The 21,975-nt window shown below is 50.1% G+C and overlaps 3 protein-coding genes across 3 annotated transcripts; 1 reads left to right on the forward strand and 2 right to left on the reverse strand.

Moving 5' to 3' along the window:
• Positions 1–620: 620 nt before the first annotated feature.
• N7529_010629 (acetyl-CoA synthetase-like protein) lies at positions 621–17,627 on the forward strand (the record flags this gene model as incomplete). The annotated part of the gene is made up of 1 exon (XM_057246156.1): positions 621–17,627. One exon carries the CDS (start codon positions 621–623, stop codon positions 17,625–17,627), a length of 17,007 nt encoding a protein of 5,668 aa, XP_057094419.1.
• A 110-nt stretch (positions 17,628–17,737) lies between these two features.
• Positions 17,738–19,145, reverse strand: N7529_010630 (uncharacterized protein; the record flags this gene model as incomplete). The annotated part of the gene is made up of 5 exons (XM_057246157.1): positions 17,738–17,757; positions 17,816–17,836; positions 17,888–17,929; positions 17,992–18,468; positions 18,872–19,145. The coding sequence occupies 5 exons, from the start codon at positions 19,143–19,145 to the stop codon at positions 17,738–17,740; spliced, it is 834 nt and encodes a 277-aa protein (XP_057094420.1).
• A 404-nt stretch (positions 19,146–19,549) lies between these two features.
• Positions 19,550–20,473, reverse strand: N7529_010631 (class I SAM-dependent methyltransferase; the record flags this gene model as incomplete). The annotated part of the gene is made up of 3 exons (XM_057246158.1): positions 19,550–19,721; positions 19,771–20,308; positions 20,353–20,473. 3 exons carry the CDS (start codon positions 20,471–20,473, stop codon positions 19,550–19,552), a joined length of 831 nt encoding a protein of 276 aa, XP_057094421.1.
• Positions 20,474–21,975: the final 1,502 nt, after the last annotated feature.

Raw genomic sequence — 21,975 nt, forward strand, 5'->3', positions numbered from 1 at the left:
ATCACTCGCCTGTATCCTGAAACGAGGCGGAATCATTATGATCGCCTTTGATCAAGGCCATGCCCCTTGCTGGTTCTCCAACTGCTGACCGGATTCGTAATAGTGTATGAGAAATGAGAAAAGTGGATTGTCCAGAACGGTCTCAAAGATAGTTCGCCAAGCGCTATAACCTGGTTTAGGTATACCCATCATCCGGAATGTCAGCATGTTGCTTCTAGGCTCTTTAGTGGAAGCAGAATTACTGCGGAGGTGACATTCCGGACAGTCAGCCAAGGCTCAAATGAGAAACAGACTTTTGTTTCCTTCAGTGCTGCGTGGTTTACAGTTGTACTGTCCAGAGTGACGAGAAAAAGGGTTTTCTTATTTGCTCAACTCAGCGCGAATCTGCAGTAAGAAAGTAAGCGGCAGGGTTGGCAGCAACGTGGGTCCGTATCGGGAGAGTTGGAGAGAGACTGAGAATGACCGGTGGCATGTATGTAGTAATATGTTTATAATCAGTGTATTCCATGAAAAGCAGACAGGGGAAGCCAATTAAAGCCATCTTGATCGACTTGCAAGTAAATTTCTACTCTATTGAAGTTCTTTTGCATCAATTGGGCAATCGCCGTTCGTAAGTAAATATGTCTCAGATCAAGGTCCGACAACACAGCACTATCATGCAACACCTTTCTCCCGACACGTGGTCGGAGATTCTCGCATTTTGTGGAGATCAACATTCATTGTCCACGTTCTTCAAGGTTGTGTGGTCCATCAGCCTTCATAGATACTTGGAAAAAGACGTGCTGCACTTTGCCGTGAAGAGTGATTGGGAGCAATCTTCTGGACTGAATGCCGATGACCAAATAAAGATGTGGCGCGTGAGAATCACCCCACATATGGTGATACGAGAGCTCTTTGAGAATCCAGTGGTGATGGAACTCATCACCAGAGAGTCGGAGATTGAATCGGACACAACAAACGGGTTATTGTTGACAGGGAGGCAGAGTCACGCAGAAGAGAATGTGTCCCAGCTGATGGCCAGTGGCAACGGGTTCTCGAACTATGACTTTTTACTGTGTATTTCACTCGCAGATGGGGTTCCAGCATTCATGATTGATCATCCCAAATTGCCTCGATTGGAACACCAAGCGCAACATCTCGCATCCACCGTCCGACAAGTCGCGCAAAGCCTGGTCGGAAGTCTGAGCTTCAGCGTGAAGGACGTGGTTATAATGAACCAGGATGATATTTTTGCCATCTCACAGGGCAATGAAAGAAGCGACTTTGAGCCCGGAAATGGGACGATCGCAGATGTCATCCACCAGCAGGCCCTGAATCGTCCAGATGCCTTGGCAGTTAATGCCTGGGACGGGGAGTTGACATATCGTCAGCTTGACAACCTTACTAACCGCATTGCGGTGAAGCTGCGACAGAAGGGGGTCAGATCCGAGGCCATGGTGCCTGCATGTTTCGAGAAGTCCGTTTGGGCGATTGTTGGGGAACTTGCCATTGTGAAGGCGGGCGGTGCTTTTGTGCCAATGGACCCGGCGCAGCCCCGACACCGCTTAGAAGACATTGTTGACCAGACCAACGCCGTTCTGATTGTGACCTCTGCGAGGCACACTACGCGTATGTCCGATTATGGATTACCAGTCATTACAATTTCCTCACAGTTATGGTCAATAGATGACTCTATTGAGACCAGCCCGCCTCCACGGACAGGCGGAGCCCGCAGCGCTGCATATGTCTTCTTCACCTCTGGGAGTACGGGAGCTTCCAAAGGGTGTGTCGTCAGTCAACATGCGCTGGGGGACATTGCAAGACATTGTGAAGCACTACATCTGTCGCCGCAGAGTCGAGTGCTTCAATTCGCCTCATACACTTTTGGCGTGTCTTTGATTGAGATTTTCTGCGCCCTCGCGAGCGGAGCCACGATTTTGATCCCATCTGAACAGGATCGCCTGAGCAACCTCATGGGCTATATGCACAAGATGAAAATCAACTGGGCGTTCCTGACACCGTCGACGGTGAATGCCATCGATGATCCAACTCTAGTGCCGGAGTTGGAAACACTGATCCTCGCCGGGGAACCCATGGGCCAACACCATATTGATAAATGGGCAGCTCAAGTCAATCTGTACCAAGCCTATGGACTTACAGAATGGTCTGGTATCTGTGCTGTCTCGGCGCGTATCACATATGGTTCCAATGTGGAACACATCGGGTTATCGTCCCCGACAGCCGATCTGTGGTTAGCGGACCCGCTGGACCACAACAAATTGATGCCCATCGGTGCTGTAGCTGAGCTGCTGATTGCAGGCCCCAGTCTAGCACGGGAGTACCTCAATAACCCAAGCAAGACTGTAGCGACCTTCATCGACAACCCGAGTTGGTTGCACCGCATCCAGTCCAACCGAGATCGCCGTGCGTACAAGACTGGAGATCTAGTGCAGTACCAGCCGGATGGGACTTTTCGCTATATTGTGAGAAAGGATACGCAGGTCAAAATCCGAGGAAAGAGGCTGGAGCTTAGTGAGGTCGAGTACTGCGTCGCGCGGCTGTGTCCAACGGTTACTCGAGCCATCGCTGAAGCTGTTGTTCCTGATAAAAGTGGGGATATACCAATTCTGGTCGTCTTTCTCTTCTATCCGAGCCCTTTGAACACCCAGGAAGATGGCGATGTTCAGCTATTGGCTCAAGATACCAGCATGTTCTATCCTCAGTTCCGAAAGGATGTCGCTTGCCTGAAGACGGAGACTCAACAGTTGTTACCAGAGCACATGGTGCCAGCTCTCTATCTCCCACTGGGATACCTGCCCCTTACGATTACAGGAAAAATTGATCGACGCCACCTGCGTGAGACGATGCGGCAGTATAATCGAGAATGTCTAGAATCTTATAGCTCTGACAAATCGGAGATTATAATACCCAGTACGGATACTGAGATAATTCTTCATCAACTATTTGCTAAGACACTGAATATTTCACCGCAAATATTTGGTATTCATGACAGCTTCCTAAAATTAGGAGGAGACTCGATCAAAGCAATGCGTCTGGCTAGCTTGTGCCGCAACCATAGCCTGTCGCTAACGGTGACCGATATTATGTCAGATCAGACAATCCACAACATTTTGAAAGAATCCAAGGACCAAGCACTGCCGCAGCCCGATCAGGTCACTGTAAAAGCAGACACGGTCCCAGAGGCCACTGATGAGAACGAACCAAAACTGCCCGATGATAAAACAAGTCACATGCTACCCAAATCGTCCCTTACTTTCCCTTCACGTATGAACGTTGGAGTGCACAACTTAGAGCTGTTGACCAAGTCCCTCTCTGTGCTGGGAGTCCCCATCGACGACGTTGAAGAAGCCTTTCCCTGCTCATTTGTTCAAGAGGGCATCCTACTGAGCCAGGCTCGGCAGCCAGCACATTATGAGATGCGATTCATATGGGAAATTACGTCTACCACCCCCGAGTTCGTCGATGTGAACCAACTGCAGCGGGCATGGCTGAAGCTGATAAAAATTCATCCCATGCTCCGAAGTATCTTCGTTGAGGGGATTAGCACCAGTGGTCTTGCGGTCCAGGTAACTTTGATTGAAGGATCATCTGAGGTGACTGTGGCTCCGCGCAGAGGTGTCAAGCCAAGCGAGTTGTCTTGTACGAATCGATCGCTGGGTCAACGGGGCCGGCAATCATTGCCACGGCTGGCTCTTTATCCATCAACAACTGGGCAGGTATTTGCGCTTCTCGATATCAATCATGCAGTGACCGATGCAACCTCCATGTCAATCATGATGCGTGATCTGGCGAGGTTATACAGCAACCCCAGAGACACGCTAGCACCGATGCTGCGGTACTCCGACTACATTTCCTATCTGCGCAATGCATCAACATCCTCCACATTGGACTTCTGGAAACTATATCTAGCAGATGCCAGTCCCTGTATTTTCCCCAGACGCAACCTCGAGGAAATGAAAGGAGGCGACTCGTCTTGGAGATCTGTATCAGTGGAGGTCGGCGACATTGGCCGATATCGACAGTTCTGTGCTGCCACCGGGATCACCCTCGCCAATTTATGCAAGATAGCCTGGAGTCTTGTCCTATCTGCTTTCACATCTTCTGGCAAAGTGTGTTTTGGTTACATGACGTCCGGACGGGATTTGTCTCTGACGGGAATCGAAGATGCCGTGGGCCCGTTCATCAACATGCTAGTTTGTTATTTGGAGATCCACCCGGAGAGGACCCTGCTGGAGACATTGCATGTATTGCAATCAGAGTTTATCGAAGCGTTGCCACACCAAAGAGTATCACTTGCAGAGATTCGCCATGCCCTCAATCTAGCTAACGATGATCCTCTGTTCAACACTACGATGACTTTCCCGCCACAGTCGGAAGAAGAGGAGATAGGGATGATTCACGTTGCAGAAGTGGATCGACTAGATGCAGCTGAATTTGCAGTTGTTGTTGAGGTGATGGTGACAGGTAGTGAGATTCGTGCCACTATAAAGTACTGGACCGAATTCCTTTCGGTGTCACAGTCTCGCTCATTAGCCCGCACATTGAGCCACGTTCTTACCCAAATCATCGAACGGCCAGAGCAGAAAGTCAGAGAGATTCAGTTGCTGAGTGCAGCTGATGAGGAATGGATCCTACAACTGAACCACCATGTTCCGCAAGTCAGCTCTGTATGTGTGAACGAGCTCATAGATAAACAGAGCAACGCGCAACCACTGTCTACAGCCGTCCATGCTTGGGATGGAAGTCTCACCTACCAAAAGTTACAAGAGCTGTCGAATAATCTCGCCTTACACTTGGTGAGTATTGGGGTGACAACTGGTTCATATGTACCGCTGTGCCTGACCAGAAGCTCTTGGACTCCGGTCGCAATGCTCGCTGTGATTAAAGCAGGGGCTGCATTTTGCCTTTTTGACCCTTCTCACCCACTCCAGCGTCTACAGGAGATCTGTAATGCTCTGGGACAGCCTCGGACTATCATTACATCAAGTGAACACCGCGCACTAGCGGCAGAGCTGGCCGTCGATCTCGTGGTTGTCGAAAATCCTCTGCCTCTTCTAAAGTGCCACGAACTCCCAAAAATCACCCCAACAGATCCTGTGTATATCGTATTTACCTCAGGTTCGACTGGCTTGCCCAAGGGAGTGGTTGTTGGGCACCAGTCTTATTCAACCAATGCACAGGCACATGTTCAATCATTTGATATGTCTCGTCATTCACGAGTGCTGCAATTTTCTGGCTATTCATTTGACGTTAGCATATTTGAACATTTGACAGTGCTCATTGCTGGAGGCTGTATCTGTATTCCCTCCGAGACAGATCGCTTAAACAACCTTGCTGGTATAACAACTCAGATGGCGGTGGATTGCATATTCCTAACACCCTCTGTCGCGAGACTGCTTCGCCCTGAACAGGTACCCAGTCTGAAGACGATGGTCTTGCTCGGTGAACCGATGAGCAGCGCAGACGTTGATCAATGGGCATCATCAGTGCATTTGATGAATGGTTACGGACCGGCAGAAGCCACGGTCCTCTGTAGTGTTCAGCCGAGCATGCATAGCACTGATCCGCAAAATATTGGATGGCCTATTTCTTGTGTCTTTTGGGTCACCAACCCTGAAAATCCGCATCAGCTGCTTCCGATGGGTGCAATGGGTGAGCTCCTTGTGGAGGGACCGATCCTTGCCCAATGCTATTTTAATGATTCAGCAACAACTGAATCTGCATTCATTCAAGCCCCTATGTGGCTCCAGAAATTCCGGGGCACCAGGGCTGATACAAGCGCACAACGTGTCTATCGCACAGGCGATTTGGTGCAATATAGCCCAGATGGATCAATCCGATATGTTGGTCGTATTGATACCCAAGCAAAGCTGCGCGGACAACGCCTCGACCTGGTTGACATCGAACATCATGTGAAGCGGCTGTACCCGGATGCTCATGAGGTTATTGCCGATGTTTTACGTTTAGGGCCGAATAATAATTCTCAAATGCTGATCGCCTTCGTTGCTCGTTCACCTCTAGCTCACAGGATCAATTCTCTGGAGCCTAGTCAGATACTAGGTTCCTCCGACGATACTGGGTTCCGGAGAGCGATGGCCTCTATCCGCCCAGGTCTCCAGAGTGTGCTCCCCAACTACATGGTGCCCACCGTGTTTTTCCCTCTCAACGATGTGCCCTTGACAAAAACTGGGAAGACTGATCGAAAGCGCCTCCGACAATTGGTGTCAGCTTTGTCGAGCAGCGAGATAGATCAGTTTTCAAGAGACCAGATGACCAAACGACCTCCAGTGACTGCCATTGAGCGAAGGTTGCAGATACTATTTGCCGAGGCACTGGCCCTGGAACCAGTTCAAATCGGCGCCAACGACCATTTCTTTCAGCTCCGCGGTGACTCCATCTCAGCCATGACTTTGGCTTCCAAGGGCCGGCAATCGGGCCTTGCCATCGTGGTAGCGGATGTCTTCGCCTATCCAATATTGTCTGACCTAGCACGGGTTGTCCAAGACGTACATCAAACATCAAGTTCAGAGGTGGTACCTCCATTTGCTCTAATGCCAGAGCCCCGAGAGGGAGTGAGAGGAATATTGCAAGAAGCGATTCAGCAATGTAATCTTTCTTTAGACCAGGTGGAGGATATGTATCCCTGCACAGCCCTGCAAGCCGGCATGATTATCCTGAGCTCACGAAAATCTGGGATGTATATCGGACAGTTCGTTTTCGATTTCATTTCCAATGCGAGTCTAGATTGCATACAGACAGCCTGGCAAGCAATTGTTGATGCCAATCCAATCCTGCGCACCCGGATTATTCAAACTGAGTCAGAAGGCCTCTGGCAAGTAGTTGAGAGGGGGCATCAAATAACCTGGCTCCAAGGATCATCGGTTGATAAGTGGCTGGCAGATGATCTCACGCAGCCGATGAAACTGGGGGAACCTCTCGTACGATTTTCTTTAATCGGCGACTCTGGGCCTGCCTCCACCGCATCCAGCATGGTCCTCACCATGCACCACGCCATCTATGATCATTGGAGCTTGGCACTTTTACTTCATCAGGTTGAAATTGCCCTCCAGGGAAATCGTCTTCCCACCCAGCACTTTAGTCCATTTATCAAACACTTGATTACGCAGGACCCCGCGTCTGCCAAGGAATTCTGGTCTTCTGAATTCGCGGATGTAGAGTCCCCTCCATTTCCTACGCCATGCGCCACGACCGTCGAAGAAGCAGAGGTCAGAAGCACATTCGATCGCTCCGTATCTGTGTCGATGCCAGTCAATTCGAGGGTAACATTATCTAATGTTATCCTGTTGGCATGGGCCGTAGTTGTCTCTGCGTATACTGACTGCGAAGATGTCACCTTCGGCCTCACTGTGGCCGGCCGGAGCGCTCCCGTCCCCAAGCTGGACAAGATGACTGGCCCTACTATCGCCGCGATCCCTTTTCGAATCCGCGTCGAATCAGACCAGATGATTGATACGGCTTTAGCTGCAATTCAGTTGCACATTGCTCGCACCATTGAATTTGAACAGACCGGGCTACAGAACATCCGGAAAATGAGCCCTGAAGCAGCCGCGGCGTGCGAATTTCAAACCCATATTGGCATCCAACCGGCCTTGGAGATGAACACTGCTAACCCATACATGCGCCTACGTCCTTTTCAGGCGGACTATTCCGCATTTGCTAGCTATCCATTGGTGCTCGTCTGTGGATTAAATGCTGATAATGCTGCTATTGACATCCATGCCAATTTTTGCCCCTCCATTGTCTCACACCATGAGATGGCCACCATGCTCAATCAGTTTATCAACCTCTTGCATCAGATAGCAAACCAACCCAGCCATAACATTGGTGGCCTTGATCTGGTTACTCAAAACGACATGAAGACTTTGCGGTGCTGGAATGATGTCATACCTGCTCCATCCACGTCGACTGTTCATGATATGGTCTTAAGTCACGTCAAAGAGTGGCCCGATAAACCGGCCATCGTTACAACACAAACCACGGTCACATTTCAAGAACTAGACCTGCTCTCCAAAGAGCTTGCACGGCAATTACAAGGCTTTGGGGTCCAACCCAACACAATGGTGCCATTGTACTTTGAAAAGTCAATATGGCCAATTATTGCCATGATTGCTGTTCTCAGAATTGGGGCCACCTGTGTCAATATCGACACCGCATTGCCTGCTAGTCGCGTTCGCGATATGTTGCAAGAGACGAACCCATCCATCGCCTTAGTTTCACCATCACAGAAGGATTTCCTTACGGCTCAAGCGCCCCGGTCATTAAGAATCATTGCGGTTCCATTGGAAGCCAAAGATACTTCGAAAAAGGACATAGCCTGGACCCCGCCCGTTGTGAGTTCCTCGACAGCGGCATTTATAATCTTCACCTCCGGCAGTACTGGCAAACCGAAAGGCATTGTCATGGAGCATGGGAACCTGACAACCAGCATTCGCCACCATAGCATTGCTATGGAGATCGGATCCACCACTCGATCATTGCATTTTGCCGGGTATGCATTTGATGCTAGTATCTACGAGATATTTACTACCCTAGCAAATGGCGGCACAGTATACGCAGCGTCAGAGCACGAACGTATCAATGAGTTGGCGGGATTCATCCGCCGTCATCATGTATCTTGGGTAGCAGTGACACCTTCTGTAATAAATCTTCTTCGGCCTGAGGACGTGCCTAGTCTCCGTACAGTTGTACTGGGCGGCGAAGCAGTTACGCATCATCATGTCAACATCTGGGCTGGCCGAGAGAACCTACACCTCATCAATGGATACGGACCGGCCGAAGCTACCATCTGCGCTGCAGGTGTTATTCCCGCAGTTGGCTGGCGAATAGGAACCATAGGGCCTATCCTCGGTGCCGTTGGGTGGGTAACAGTTCCCTCAGATCCTGAGAGATTGTCGCCCCTAGGAGCAGTGGGCGAGCTTCTCATTGAAGGTCCAGTAGTCACGAGGGGGTACTTGCACCACCCGGAGAATGCCCCTACAGGCTTTATATCGTCTCCATCATGGCTTCAACGGTTCAGATTCCCTAATCAGCCAGGACGGTTGTACAGATCCGGAGATCTGGTCCAGTACACAGAAGATGGATGGATCCGGTTTGCAGGACGTAGAGACACACAAGTCAAGCTCCGTGGTCAAAGAATTGAGCTAGGCGAGGTCGAACACCACGTTAAATCGTGCATTTCTGATGCTCGTCAGGTTGTTGCCGAGGTAATATCCCGCGGGTGTGACGGACGCTCTGCATTACTGTTTGCCTTTGTCTTGCATGACGATATCTACAGCCCGGATGATCCGAAAGGTGAGAATCTTTTCGCAGTACCTGGAAAAAAGCTGCGGTCACAGATTTTGCAAGCGCGCCGCCAGCTGCTTGCAGACCTTCCGCCGTATATGGTGCCTGCGGTGCTAGTCCCTGTCTCCGAAATGCCCTACACCAAAACCGGCAAGCTCGATCGGAAAAGATTGCGAAGCGAGGCTGCTCGTTTGTCAAGTGATCAATTGCAGCACCTAGAAGGAAATCAAAGCCCGAAGAAGACACCATCAACGGATCTCGAACTCCGCGTACGCCAGATCTGGGCGCACGTCCTAGCAATTAACCCTGAAGAAATTGGGATCCATGACAACTTTTTCTCCATTGGAGGAGAGTCCGTTGCTGCCATGCAAGTCGTGGCCCAGTGCCGGTCTGCTGGGTTACTTCTGACCGTCGCGGACCTTTTCCGGTTTCAAACCATCTCGGCCTTGGCAACTCACATCCACATCCAAGACCAGAGTACCGAACTTGCTGCCACTGTGCCTTTTTCTCTCATAGATAGTTCTGACAAACTTGAAGATATTCTGGCTCTTCTTCAATCGACATGTGGTGTCAAGCATGACTTGGTGGAAGATGTATATCCCTGCACAGCTCTGCAGGAAGGCTTGATGGCACTCACAGCCAAAAATGAGAGCGCTTATGTCAATGAGCTCAGGTATCAATTACCCAGCGATGTCGATCTGACTAGCCTGAAAGCTGCGTGGAATGCTACAATGGCAGCCAATCCAGTCTTGCGTACGCGGATTATCCAGCTAGATGCGCGACGGTGTTATCAAGTCGTTCTATCAGAAGACTCCCACTGGCAGCTTTATCCGGATATGCAAACCTACCGTGAGCAGTCAAAGGCATATTTCGGCTTAGGTAGGCCTTTGGTTGACTTGGTGGCTGTGATGCAATCCCTCCCGGTCAAAGGATACATTTTGATGCTCCGGATTCATCATGCCGTCTATGATGGCTGGTCTCTGCCTATTCTCTTGAAACAAATTCAAAGGGCATATGACGGCCACAAGTTGAAAGTCAAACCCTATGCCCCATTCATCAATTATTTGCAAGCACAACAAACAGCGGGAGCCGAGTTCTGGCAAGGAGAGCTTGCGTCCACCGACACAATCACATTCCCAAAGTTGCCATTCCCGGGCTACCAGCCCATGTCACAGGCCACCATTACGCAGACTGTCCCTATGCAGCAACAGATCAACGACGGAATCACTCTAGCTGTCAGATTACATCTAGCATGGGCACTTGTTGAATCTCTGTATACTGGTTGTAGCGACGTTGTGTTTGGCGTCACAACTACCGGTCGAGCGGCTCCAGTACCGGGTATCGAGCAGATGACGGGCCCAACACAGGCGACAATACCCATGCGAGTACAGATTGATTCCAACCAGACGATAATCGGGGCATTGCATCAGTGCCAAAGCAAGATTATGAGTGTCATTCCATATGAGCAATTCGGACTGCAGAACATCATGCAGTTAGGGAACTCTCATGCAGCGGCCTGCCAGTTCCAGACACTACTGGTAATCCAACCCCCGGAGAAGTCGCGAACGGAAGTTTTATTCTGCGAAGAGAAAATACTCTCGGAGCTGTACGGATTCAACCCTTACGCTCTAATGCTGATATGTCAGTTGACAACCGACGCGGTCGAGGTGCGGGCCATATTTGACGCCAATGTCATGTCCCAGGCGCAAATGGACCGGATTCTCGGGCAGTTCGGCCACGTGGTCCAACAATTGAGCGTACTGAAGTCAGACGTTCCGATTTCCCATTTGGAACAAGTCCGTGCGGAGGATCTGGCGGACTTGGCATGCTGGAATCATCTAGAATCAGCTCCTCTGGAGCTCTGCGTCCATCATGCCATCCAAGAGCGTTGCGACTCCCAGCCCGATGACCATGCAGTTTGTGCTTGGGATGGGGATCTTTCTTATCGAGAACTTGACGCCTTGTCATCCACATTGGCCCTGCATCTCCAAATTCTCGGGGTGGGGCCAGAACTAGTTGTTCCTCTATATTTTGAGAAGTCGCGCTGGGTCCCTGTGGCCATGCTTGGGGTTATCAAGGCAGGAGGCGCCTTTGTCTTACTCGAACCGGCCCATCCGGCTGAGCGGCTACAGCAAATATGCCTGAGCGTCAAGGCCAAAGTAATTGTTGCATCAAGCCAGTATACGTCGGCGACTGCCACACTGGGGGCGTATAAGGTGGTGACTCTGAGTGATGATGAAACTGAATGGTGTGCGAATGACGCTGGAGATCGACGCTCTTTGGCATCATCTCTTAGCCCTCGTAACACCCTCTATATTGTCTTCACCTCAGGCTCGACTGGACAGCCCAAGGGAGTTGTTGTTGAGCACAGATCTTTCCAACTAAACGCCATGGGCTACGTTCCCTTGATCAAGCTGAATCGTAATTCTCGTGTCTTTCAGTTCTCTGGCTTCGCGTTTGATCTCATTATCATGGAGGTTTTTAGTACACTCATGGCCGGTGGGTGCATCTGCATACCCTCGGAGCATGATAGGAGCAGTCGAATTGCGCAGGTTTTAACCACTATGAAAGTCAACTGGATGCTTCTGACGCCGTCAGTGGCTCGCACAATGTTCACTCCAAGGGATTTTCCAACCCTTCGGACTCTTGTTCTCGGCGGCGAAGCCATGAGAGAAGAGGATATCGCCACTTGGTCTCGCACAGAGCATTTGATGAATGCCTATGGCCCCGCCGAATGTAGTGTGATCACCACTGTGCATACATCTGTCACTTCCCAGTCGGGCGCACATAATATTGGCCGACCATCGAGTTCAGCCATCTGGATTACGCACCCTCAAAATAGTGATCAACTGCTGCCGGTAGGTGCCGTCGGTGAAATTTTGATTGAAGGTCCCATTGTTGCCCGAGGTTACTTGGATGATTCGGCCAGAACAGATGCTTCATTCATACCAGCACCGCATTGGCTACATCATTTCCGTAACATATCGGCACCGCAAAATCGCCTTTATCGGACGGGGGATATGGGTCAATACCAAGCCGATGGTTCGATCCTGTTTCTCGGACGTCGAGACGGCCAAGTTAAGCTGCGTGGCCAACGCATCGAGCTGGCGGAGGTGGAACACCATGTTCAGCACCATTTCCCCGAAAGCCGTGAGGTGATCGCTGATATCATTCAGCATGACCTGTCCAGTGGGCCTGTGCTGGTTGCATTAGTTGCTTGTCAATCTACTGTCGAGGAGGCCTCGCGGGAAAATCACAGCCTGTTGAGCGAGCCTGGAGAGGAACACTTCTTGAAGTTTGTCGATTCTGCACGCTCGAAGCTGGCGCGTACGCTTCCTCACCACATGGTGCCCACGTTCTTTCTGCCACTGAACCGGGTGCCTCTTTCAAGCACGGGAAAAGCTGATCGGCGCCTCCTGCACCACCATCTCCTAAGCCTCTCCGCTGAGGCGTTCATTGCCTTTAGTGGCGGCCAATCTCACAAGGCTGCGACATGCGCAGAGGAGCGGACCTTGCAAACGCTTTTCGGTCGAGTATTGAGCGTAGATCCCGTCGGCATCAGCCCTGACGCCAACTTCTTCCAGATAGGAGGCGACTCCATTGTCGCTATGAAACTCGTGAGTGAAGCGAGAATGGCCAATATGCAGTTCACTGTAGCAGACGTTTTCACCTATCCCGTGCTTTCAGACTTGGCCAAAGTCATGCGCCATATCACACTTCAATCTATCGCTAACGCTCCCTTTGCCCTTCTCCCTGTGGAGAACAAGCGAACCCGCATACTGCAAATAGCGGCAGAATCGTGCGGGATTGAGGCGAACGCAGTGGTAGATATATATCCGTGTACGCCACTACAGGAAGGACTAATGGCACTCACTGCGCAAAAGTCAAGCATGTATATCGGACAGCTTGCATTTAAACTAGCGGAAGGTACTGATCTCCCTCGGTTGCAAGCCGCTTGGCAGCACACGGTTGATGTGAACCCCATCTTACGGACTCGCTTAATCCAAAGCGAGACTGATGGGTTGCTTCAAGTGGTTGTCAAACCAAGCCAAATTACCTGGCACCCACACAACTCCGTCAAGGAATATCTCAATGAGGACTTGCTTCAACCCATGATGATTGGACAGAAACTGGCGCGGTTTGCCATCGTTCAACCGCAATCCTGCCATGATCAAGATTCTGTGTACATGGTCTTGACGTTACATCACACGCTATACGATGGATGGTCACTGCCCCTATTATTGCGCCAGGTAGACATGGCCTACTATAGCAGGTCGCCTCAAGCCTACCCCTTCACCCCATTCATTCAGTATGTGATCACCAATGGAAGGGGTCCGGCAGCTCATGCATTCTGGAATGCCGAATTTGCTGCCCTCGAGGCTCCTCCATTCCCAGCATTGCGTCAGTCAGCGTGCACAGCTCAAACCCCTTCCAGACGTGGGAGTGTTGAAACCGCCGTTCCCATTGATTTCCGAACCAATGCAACTGTCACTCTCTCCAATGTTATCCGCCTAGCCTGGGCTATAGTGGTATCTGCATACACTGACAGTGAGGATGTTTTATATGGTGTGACTGTGACTGGTCGCAATGCGCCGGTTCCCCATATTGAGGACATGGCAAGCCCGACCTTTGCAACTGTCCCATTTCGGGTTCGACTGGAGGCCGGTACCACTGTTTATACCGCGCTCACTGAAATCCAGAAGCATGCCACAAACATGATCCCCTTTGAACAAACTGGATTACAATATATTCGCAAGATGGGCCCGGAGGCTGCGGCTGCTTGCAAGTTTCGGAGCCAACTGGGTGTTCAACTTGCTACTGAAACAATCGACAATTCAAGTTCACTCATGAAGATTCAAAATCCTTTGGGGACAGGATTTGACCGTTTTGCTAGCTATCCTCTAGTGGTTATTTGCAATTTGAGCGTGCAGAACGACATTGTTCGCATTCATGCGGACTTCGACCTGGACGTAGCTTCTGCTGAAGATGCTGAGACAATGCTAGCCCAACTAGCCCATGTCTTGCAGCAGCTGTGCAAAGTGGACAATTCCACCCAGCTTGTGGCCGATATCGAACTTGTCAGTCCGGGTGATTGTGAAAAGCTTCAGCGCTGGAATGGCCATCTTCCTGATCCTAGCCATGCTACGCTTCATGACCTTGTGCTGCAACATGCCCGAGAAAGACCGGCAGCAGTAGCGGTCTCCACCACTTCCCAAAAATTGACATTTGGGGAGCTAGATACTCTTTCCAGCCATTTGGCTCACCATTTGGTCTCCCATGGTGTTAAACGCGGCGACTTTGTTCCAATCTGCTTTGAAAAGTCAATATGGCCAGTTGTTGGAATGCTGGCCGTTCTCCGCACGGGGGCAGCATGCTTCAATGTGGACCCAGCCCTACCATCTGGTAGAGTATGTGAGATGCTTCGGAGTATAGGCCCACACATCGCTTTGAGCTCTCATTCGCAGAAAAAGCACCTCGAGGAGTGCGCTGGAAGTCCTCTTCTGGTATTCACAGTACCATGGGGTCCTCTGGCTGTCTCAGGAATATCTTGGATACCACCAAGAGTTGAACTGAAGGATGCTGCATTTCTAATCTTCACGTCAGGCAGTACAGGCACACCAAAGGGTATCATACTAGAACACATGAACCTATCAACCAGCATCCACCATCACAGCAGTGCACTCCAGGTTGATCAGAACAGTCGATCTCTACACTTTGCAGGTTACGCGTGGGATGCTAGTGTCTATGAAATTTTCACCACCCTTGTTAATGGCGGGTGTGTTTGTATTCCTTCCGAAAAGGAAAGAATCAACGATCTGGCGGGCTTCATTCGTCGGAGTGAGATAACATGGGCTACACTAACTCCATCTGTTATGGCTCTCCTTGATCCTGACGAAGTGCCAAACTTGCGTGCAGTCTCTTTGGGTGGCGAGGCGATCAGCTATGAGATCGTCAGCATCTGGGCCGACCGTATCTACCTCATCAACGGGTATGGTCCTGCGGAAGCGACCATTTGCGCTGCAGGACGCATTCCTACTCAAGGCTGGGAGATCGGCACCATTGGCCCAATGCTGGGTTCTGTGGGATGGGTGACCATGCCGTCTGATCCCAGCCGGTTAGCTCCATTGGGAGCCGTGGGCGAGCTGTTGATCGAAGGCCCTGTGGTGGCCCGTGGCTACTTGAACCAAGAACAGAAGACGCGAGCGGGTTTTATTCAACCGCCGGCCTGGCTTTCTCGCTTCCGTCCCCAAGGCCCCGGGCGGATGTACCGATCGGGTGACCTAGTCCAGCTTACCAAAAACGGTTGGATCCGCTACGTCGGTCGAAAGGATACACAAGTCAAATTACGCGGTCAACGCATTGAGCTTGGCGAAGTTGAACATCATATCCGTTCTCATACCAACGCTCGCGAGGTCGTAGCTGAGGTCATCATTCGAGGGGCGGGGCCACCGGTGCTTGTTGCCTTTGTCCTGTATGATGTCCACGATATGGGGGATTGTGATCTGTTTGCGTTGCCAAGTGGTGATTTCTACAGGCAGGCTAAGATGATTCGTGCACGGATGCAAGACCATGTGCCCTCTTACATGGTGCCCGCCGCATTCCTACCGCTTCAATTTATGCCCTCAACGCCAACCGGGAAGACAGATCGCAAGCGCCTATGCGAGGCGGCATCCCGGCTGTCAAACAGTGATTTCGCGCGCTATGGGGATGGGTTGGAGAGTTTCAAACGATCTCCATCCACGGACATGGAGGTTCAGCTACAAAGCCTCTGGGCGCGAATCCTCAAGCTACCGGTAGCTGATATCGGAGCAGACGACAGTTTCTTCCGTCTTGGGGGAAATTCGATTGACGTGATGATGTTGGTCACTATGGCCCGAAAAGTGGGAATTGAATTCTCTGTGACAAGTGTCTTTCAACATCCAAAACTTTGTGATCTCGCCATCGCCGCCAAACCCGGCTCCCCTCGGCTGGTTGGTTATACCGAATCTTATCAGCCCTTCTCATTGCTCAATCTGACAGACTCCGAGACATTCATTCTGGATCAAGTAGCCAACGGTCGGCCTTTCGAACAAATCGACGTAATCGACGTTCTTCCCACAACGCAATTTCAAAGAGAACAAATACACCGCGACCTGCGTCACTACTTTATGGTGCACATCCCTGGATCAGTGGATGTGCCGCAACTGGAGAATGCAATTGAAAGGGTTGTCGAAAAGTATGAGATACTACGCACCGTTTTTGTACCGCTCCACAATACCCTGGCCCAAGTCACCCTGCGCCGCCTTGTCAGTTTCTTTAACATTATCGAAATCACGAGCGATGTGAAGGTCGCGGCCAAGGCTCTCAGTCAGGAAGATTGTCTCGCCTCTCTTACAACTGGGACTCCATACTTTAAGTCAACGCTAGTTACCGGACTTGAAGAGTCCGTATTAATCATTCGGATATCTCATGCGCAGTACGATGGAGTCTCGTTTCCCCTTCTATACTCGGATTTGTCCCGTGCCTACCAAGGCCATAGTTTGGCTCTCGCGAGACACTTTTCCGACTACATGAGATGTCGGGTAAATTTCCATTCGCCCCAAGCTTGGAAATTCTGGAGAGAGCTTTTGCAAGGCTCTTCAATGACCCAGCTAGATCCTTGTTCCTTTGGAGGGTATGCTTCGCCCGGGTCGGAAGTTCTCATCCATCGACGCACCACAATCAGTTTGCCCACCTTGCCTGAGGACATCACCATCGCCACGGTCTTCAAAGCCGCCTGGGGCCTGACTCTTGCACGACTGACAGGCCTAAGCGATATCGTATTTGGCCAAGTCGTTCACGGTCGCAGTGTACCTTTAGACGGAGTTGAAAATATCCTCGGGCCCTGCGTCAACATTATCCCCGTCCGGGTGCCCTTGCAGCGGGAATGGCGCTCAATAGACCTTTTAAATTACCTCCACCACCAGCACGCATGCACCCAAGCCTTTGATACAATCGATTTTGAAGATATTGTTAGCCAAAGCACCTCATGGCCATCCCAGACACGATTTGGAAGCATCACCCAACATCAAAATATGTCAATCACTTCTCAAGTGAAGTTTGATAGTCTCGAGTGTACGACCGAAACACACTCATCGACTGACATCCCGGAGACGTGTTATGCCGTCTCTACCCCCCAAGGATCTGCTTTGATGATTGAAATTGTTGCTTCTAGTCACATGCTCAGCACAGAGAGTGCTGATCGTCTTCTTGCTGGACTATCCAATATGATCTTAGATCTTTCATTGCAGTCGACATCACTGGTTACCAATTTTCTAGTTGATCATGACCTAACTAACGGCTGAGGATGAGACAAGACAGGTCCCATAGTGCTTCTTAGATAGTTTACATAATAAGTCTTCTTCTTTCTTTCCCGTAATATTTCGAGCATACCATCAATCAATCAATTAATCAATCAATCAAAGTTCAATTCGTCTAAGTATGGTCTTGTTGGTGCAACAGGATGTATAGGGGATACTATAGAAGCACTTACAAATTGTTCCTTGTGGGAGATCTGAAATGGTCAGTCCAGCCGCTGTATACAATGGTCTGGGAAGAAATTTACTGGGCGGGAGGAAAGGGAACACAGAGGCGTCAACTACTCGCACTGTTTCACATGGCATGAGTACTGAGATTAACGCGAGCAGAACGACATTTATATGAACTTACAGCGCTTAGTTCCGTATACAAGGCCATGGCTATCCACAACAGCCATCTCGTCATCGGGTTTTCTCATCTTGCATGTCACTGCAGCGTGATACATCGTTTGAAAGGCGTCTTGAATGAAATGATGGATCTGTTCTTCGGTAGACACTTTGTCTCCCGGGTAATACTCCGGCCCAATCGTCAGGTTCTCTTGCAGGACCGAGGCTTGGAAGATCTGGCGCAGTCGCTTGAATCCCGCCGTGAGAAGTTCCACATCGACCTGTTGGGTCAACCAATTTGGGTTGATCAGCGGTTGATCGTGCATGCTGGAAGATGAAATAGAGACATTTCCACGACACTTAGGGGCGATCAGAGTTGCCATAATGGTGGCGTAGTTCCCATCCGTGGGCCCGCCAACACCAGGATTCCAGAAATCACCCACATAAGCAGGAAGGTTAAAATATTGGATCTCGGGCCAATCCGACGGAAGGCTGTCAAGGTCTGTATGTGTTGTTAATAAACAAACAAACATTGATTAGCCCAACAGCAGCAAGTAAGAAAAGGATCTTAGCTGATGTTTAGACCTACATTCGCGTGTACTATCTGAGAAATTCGCGCGGAGCTCTTTTGGTAGCTTTTAAAACCCACAGTGATCCCCTCCAGGACCAGCCAGTGGGCCGGCCTGCTGATCCCGAAATAACAGAACAGCTTCTTGGTAGACAGACGGGTCAGACAGCGAGGTTGCAGTCTGGACATTTACCTTGTACGTGATGCCAAGGAATACATGGTCTAATATTTTGCCCCACGCCAGGACGATTGGCAACTACCTTGATATCATGCTGGCGTAGTAGGTCCGCCGGTCCAAGACCGGAGATCATAAGCAACTGAGGTTACTGGAAGGTACCTGCGGACACAATGACTTCTTTTGACGCTGCTAATAAGAAGGTATGGCCTTCCGATGTCACTTGGACTCCCGTGGCTACTTTTCCCACAATTTTCTCAGCCAGCGTGTTTTTGTAGACCGCCAGGTTGGGGCGGGTGAGAAAGGGTCTTAAGAAGGCCGATTCAGAGGAAGCTCGGAAGCCCGTTGTCTGGTCGATAGTATGAACCAGCCAGCTCGAGCCATTTAGATAGCCGCTGGTAAATCTGGGGATGTGTGGAATACCGACTTCCTCCATGCCTTTCGCTGCCCAGGTGCTGAAGGGCTGGGCGTAATTGGGGTAGGTCAACGCCAATGGGCCGTTATGAGGGTCGACTCATTGTAGCTCGGGGTGGAATTGGTAATTGGTTTCTGCATATTCGGCGGAGTAGTTGAGACTCTTCTTATAGTCAAGGAGAACATTATCAAAAGTCCACGACTCGTTGCCCACAGTTTCGGAAACTATCACAGATAATGCCGAATTGTCGGATCAAAACCGACGCCAACATATTACAGTTGCATACTATTAGCGATGTAAATTTGGCTTTGGACCTAAAGCCGAGTCTTACTCCTTGAGAGGAAAAAGGTAAATACCATTAATTTGGAGCAGGAAATATCGTAACTTAGATCTGTACGCTATTATTCCCTATGATTAAGGGAATTTCATTCTGGCTTTTGAGCAACGAAGCGAAGTCGAATGTAATTGACAGTAAAAGAACCATCATGCTGCTGTCTTCCAACAGACTCGAGAACGTCAACGGCGTGTTTGACGGCTGCGTCGCGTGCCTCGGTTGTCGGGAGGAGTTCAAGAAAGGGCTCACCAAACAGGCGAATCCTACAAGCCATCAGTCAAAAAGTCAATAAGCTATCAGTGTCAGACCTACCATCCTTCAACACCACCCTTCTCATTCTCTGTCAAAGTTGTCTGTCTGAGTTGGACCTCGCCCTTGACCCAGTTGAAGCCCGCTCCTTCAACAAGGCCTTTCATAGCCTGATGCGATGGGAACCACCAAGGCGATGCTTCTCGTGCTTTCTCAACAGGAATACCTTGAGTGACTAGACCGCTAATAATTGCGGAATGCACCTCGGCCACATTTCCTAGCGCGCCGGACTCATTGATCAGAAGACCACCCGGCTTAAGCGCCTCGAAACAGCCCTTGATTGTATTGGACCTGGTTTCAGGGTCTCTCAGAATCCAATGCAAGGCAGCGTTCGAAAAGACCTTGTCGAAACCCCCGGTTATGAGGTCAGACTCTTGATCCAGCAGTCGGCAATCGACGACTCGCGACTCAATGTGTGGGTAAGAATTTTTGAAGTGCTCGATCATGTTGGGTGAGCCGTCGATTCCCACGATCCGTTTGACATGGGGAGCTATGCGAGCTGTCAAGGGGCCCTCCCCGGAGCCGATATCAAGGATTTCGTCTATCTTGTTACTTAAGCCTGGCGATTGTCATCTGAAGACTTACCAGTTGGCTTGGGGTCCAGCCAGGCGAGAATCGTCTCAGTCGAAGTTGCAACGAATGGGGCCACCTTTTCGCCGTAGAGGTCGGCTGACCAGATATCTTTCTTCTCTTGTGCCTGCGCCATGTTGTTGTCTGTCTTTTCAGAGTCTTACAGAACCTGACTGGACTAGACCTGGGCATGGGCCGGCCCATGGACAAAAACCTCGTGGGTCGGCCCATTTGGGCCGGCCCATTTTCTATCCCACGGGGGTACCTGCAGTCTGGCAGACTGCAGGTTAGGGTTTTTCCTTTACTATGGGAGGAAAAGTGGGTCGCACACCTGACTGCAGGTTCTTTTCGTCGCCAGACTGCGAAGGTCTAGAGGCCTCGGATCGCTCTGAAAATTTGGGAAGTTAAAATGGCATAGATGAATTTGCCCCCATTCGCATCGGAGCTTACATAGCCCCCTGGTTGTCGAGATAATGGTGATTGAAAATGCCGGGTTTTTCGAGATGTTTTGATGGGGTGCGGGAATCCAGAAGTGCGACCGGGGCCTGAGGCTGCCACTTGGTCACTGCGATAAGATAAGCGGGTCGTATCCTGACTTCATGTAAACTGCGCACCTCCACTGCCGAGGGCTACAGACCTCTAACAGATCTGAAATTCACAGGGGTTATAATAGAGAGTGTTTTATTTATCTTAGTGAATTTTTAGACTATATGAGCATATATATGTGGGGTGGAGTGTGATCAAACATGGGAGATGTTTTGATAGGGGACAAGAAAGGCTTGGCACTACAGTCCACAACACTCTCCATTCTTATCGTATATCTTTTAAACCATGCATGTTATTCGCACTATATATGCCATTCATGCTGCTCACCAGATTCATGTTATTCACCACATTCACGTTATTCACCCATTCATGTTGCTCAACTATTCGTGTTACTCACTGGATTCATGTTATTCAGCCATTCATGTTGCTTACCACATTCATGTTATTCAGCCATTCATGTTGCTTCAGCCATTCATGTCATTCAGCCATCGTGGCCTGTGAATAACCTAAGATGGGATGACTGCCATGCCTATATGATCCATAAATGCCCTGGAATGGGCGGAGTGCCCAGCCTGTGTGGCCAATGGGCTGCTGAGCCTGCCTGGGCCGAGAATGGTCTGAAATGGGATGACTGCCCTACCTGAATGGGCCGAGCACCATGCCTATGTGCCTCCGCCTCACACAGAAATTCAACACACACATTCAACACGCACATTCAACACACACTTTCAACACACACATTCAACACACACATTCAACACGCACATTCAACACACACTTTCAACACACACATTCAACACACACATTCAACACGCATATTCAACACGCACATTCAACACGCACATTCAACACGCACATTCAACACGCATATTCAACACACACATTCAACACACACATTCAACACGCACATTCAACACGCATATTCAACACGCACATTCAACACGCACATTCAACACACACATTCAACACGCACATTCAACACACACTTTCAACACACACATTCAACACACACATTCAACACGCACATTCAACACGCATATTCAACACGCACATTCAACACGCACATTCAACACACACATTCAACACGCACAT

This window comes from Penicillium soppii, assembly GCF_028829465.1.
Source record: "Penicillium soppii strain IBT 18220 chromosome Unknown utg000007l, whole genome shotgun sequence".
Classification (NCBI taxonomy): domain Eukaryota; kingdom Fungi; phylum Ascomycota; class Eurotiomycetes; order Eurotiales; family Aspergillaceae; genus Penicillium; species Penicillium soppii.